At 34.5% G+C, this 2,228-nt stretch overlaps 1 protein-coding gene across 1 annotated transcript; it reads right to left on the bottom strand.

The window, feature by feature from the left end:
* Nucleotides 1-2,228, bottom strand: LOC142610353 (calmodulin-7). The gene is made up of 2 exons (XM_075782157.1): nt 1,929-2,228; nt 1-781 (listed from the first exon to the last, which is right to left on the bottom strand). Exons 1-2 carry the CDS (start codon nt 2,002-2,004, stop codon nt 408-410), a joined length of 450 nt encoding a protein of 149 aa, XP_075638272.1. The 5' UTR covers nt 2,005-2,228; the 3' UTR covers nt 1-407.

Below are 2,228 nucleotides of genomic sequence, written 5' to 3'. Positions count from 1 at the left end.
TGTCACATAACATTGTCTTATATGCAGACTTGTCATTTCACATTTGGACACAGTACAGTGAAGATCAATGAGAAATAGGGTGCCGATAAACATAGAAAACTGAAGCCTCCCAGGTAGTTCATGTTCTCAAGAGACCAGAAAAAGAAAAAAAGAAAAAAAGAAAAAAGAAAAGAAATGAAATAAAAATAAAACTGCCAAGACACTTTGTCACAAGACACTAAGGATGAACATTGAACATTCTTCCAACGGCTGAACATACTACTTGTAAAGCTTGATTTGAAAGCCATCAAATGAAAAATTAAGAGAAGAAAACTAGTAGTCCAATAATAGTCAACCCTGTCCTTTTTTTTTTTTCTTAAATAAGAATAAAGATAATTTTCATTAGGGTTTTGGTGGAGGCGGATTCATCACTTGGCCATCATCACCTTGACAAACTCCTCATAATTTATCTGGCCATCACCATCAACATCAGCCTCCCTGATCATCTCATCAACTTCATCATCGGTGAGCTTCTCCCCGAGGTTGGTCATCACATGGCGCAGCTCAGCAGCAGAGATGAACCCATTCTGATCCTTGTCAAAAACTCTGAATGCTTCTTTAAGTTCCTCCTCCGAATCAGTGTCCTTCATCTTCCTCGCCATAAGGTTTAGGAACTCAGGGAAGTCAATGGTTCCATTACCATCGGCATCAACTTCATTAATCATGTCCTGGAGCTCTGCCTCAGTTGGGTTCTGGCCCAGTGACCTCATCACAGTCCCAAGCTCCTTGGTAGTTATGCAACCTGCATTTCAAATAATTTCAATAAACCTAAATTCCCATTTATTCCGGTTCGAGAAACATAAACCAAATTTTACATAGGTTTATCCTTGCCAATCAATTACACGCAGACCATGTCCTAAACATAACAACCATTTTCCAAACAGAAATTTAATAAGCAAACAAAGCAGGAGTGCAAAGAAAAAAAAAATTAAAAATTCTTGGACCTTTGACATATAATTTATCTCAAGGAACAAAGATGGTAAACTTAGATTACCAACTTTGGACCACCTGGTCGCTAACCCCAACAACTCGCAAAGACAATGTTTGCAACCAAAACTCATTTGAATAAAAATTGTGCAATATAAAAAAGGGGCATATGAATAATTTGCAAAGCAGATACACCTAAACAATCAAAGAAGCTCATGAAGTTCAATTGTCGCGTGTGCACGCACATGTTGGAAATAAAATTATTAGTTATTACCAAGGAAAATATATAAAGATTAAATTCCATGAAAATGAAACTTAGGCAGCAACATCATCAACACGTTGCTAAATTTATTCATCTATAAAATATATATATATATATATATATATATATATGTATATATATTTCCATAGAAAGGAACAACTCATGATCTCTACAATGACAGATCTTATAGTCACATGGTTTTCAAAAAGTAAACAGAGTCATACGAAAAAAAAAATGCAAAAAATACATTATAGTTTCCATAAAAACACATATAACAGTAAAAATAACTACTTTAAAAAGCCTCACAATTTATCAATGAAGCTCAGTTAACAAAATTAAATCAGTTAAACACAAATATTCACAAAATATTTATTTTCTCGGAAATTCCAAATCTGAGATTCAATCACATAATTCGTTGATCTCTTTTTCTTTTTTCTTTTCTTTTTTCCCCAAACTTTCTTAGCAAGCAAACGATGAACAAATAAATAGTATATATAGAATTTCTGGTAACCTAGAAATGACAATCAATGAAACAGAATTATTTTTATTTTTAGGACAAAAAATCAAATCGCAAAACATTTTCCGAACAAGGAAAAAGCATATGAAAGACAGAGAAAACGTTGGACCAACAAAGAAGTAGATCTGATAATAAAAAATTAAAAAAAAAAAGACAAATCGGAGAGAGGAGAGAGAATCTGACCGTCGCCATCCTTGTCGAACAAACTGAAGGCCTCCTTGAACTCAGAGATCTGGTCGTCGGTGAGTTGGTCTGCCATTGCTGTTTTCTTGTTCGCGTGTGATTAATCCTTAGGATTTCAGAAAAAATTTAAAATTCGCTTTGTTTCTCTTTTTCTTTCTAAACAATGAAGATGTTTTTGTACGAGCTGGACAGAGAGAGAGAGAGACAGAGAGACAGAGAGAGCTGTGCTGTGTTGTGTTGTGTAATTTTTTAGGACCAATGTGGTGCCGTTTTATACGAGTTTCGCAGCTCTTATCATAT

Source organism: Castanea sativa, chromosome 9 (genome assembly GCF_040712315.1).
Source record: "Castanea sativa cultivar Marrone di Chiusa Pesio chromosome 9, ASM4071231v1".
NCBI classification, from domain to species: Eukaryota; Viridiplantae; Streptophyta; class Magnoliopsida; order Fagales; family Fagaceae; genus Castanea; species Castanea sativa.
Note: the sequence above shows the minus strand (reverse complement) of the source record. Positions and strands in the feature narration are given on the sequence as shown.

Excerpts from the sequence above, each read along its gene's own strand:
- LOC142610353 (XM_075782157.1), bottom strand. The coding sequence starts at position 2,004 with ATGGCAGACCAACTCACCGACGACCAGATCTCTGAGTTCAAGGAGGCC. Across the intron at positions 782-1,928 it reads GTTCGACAAGGATGGCGACG|GTTGCATAACTACCAAGGAG; the intron begins GTCAGATTCTCT and ends TTTGAAATGCAG.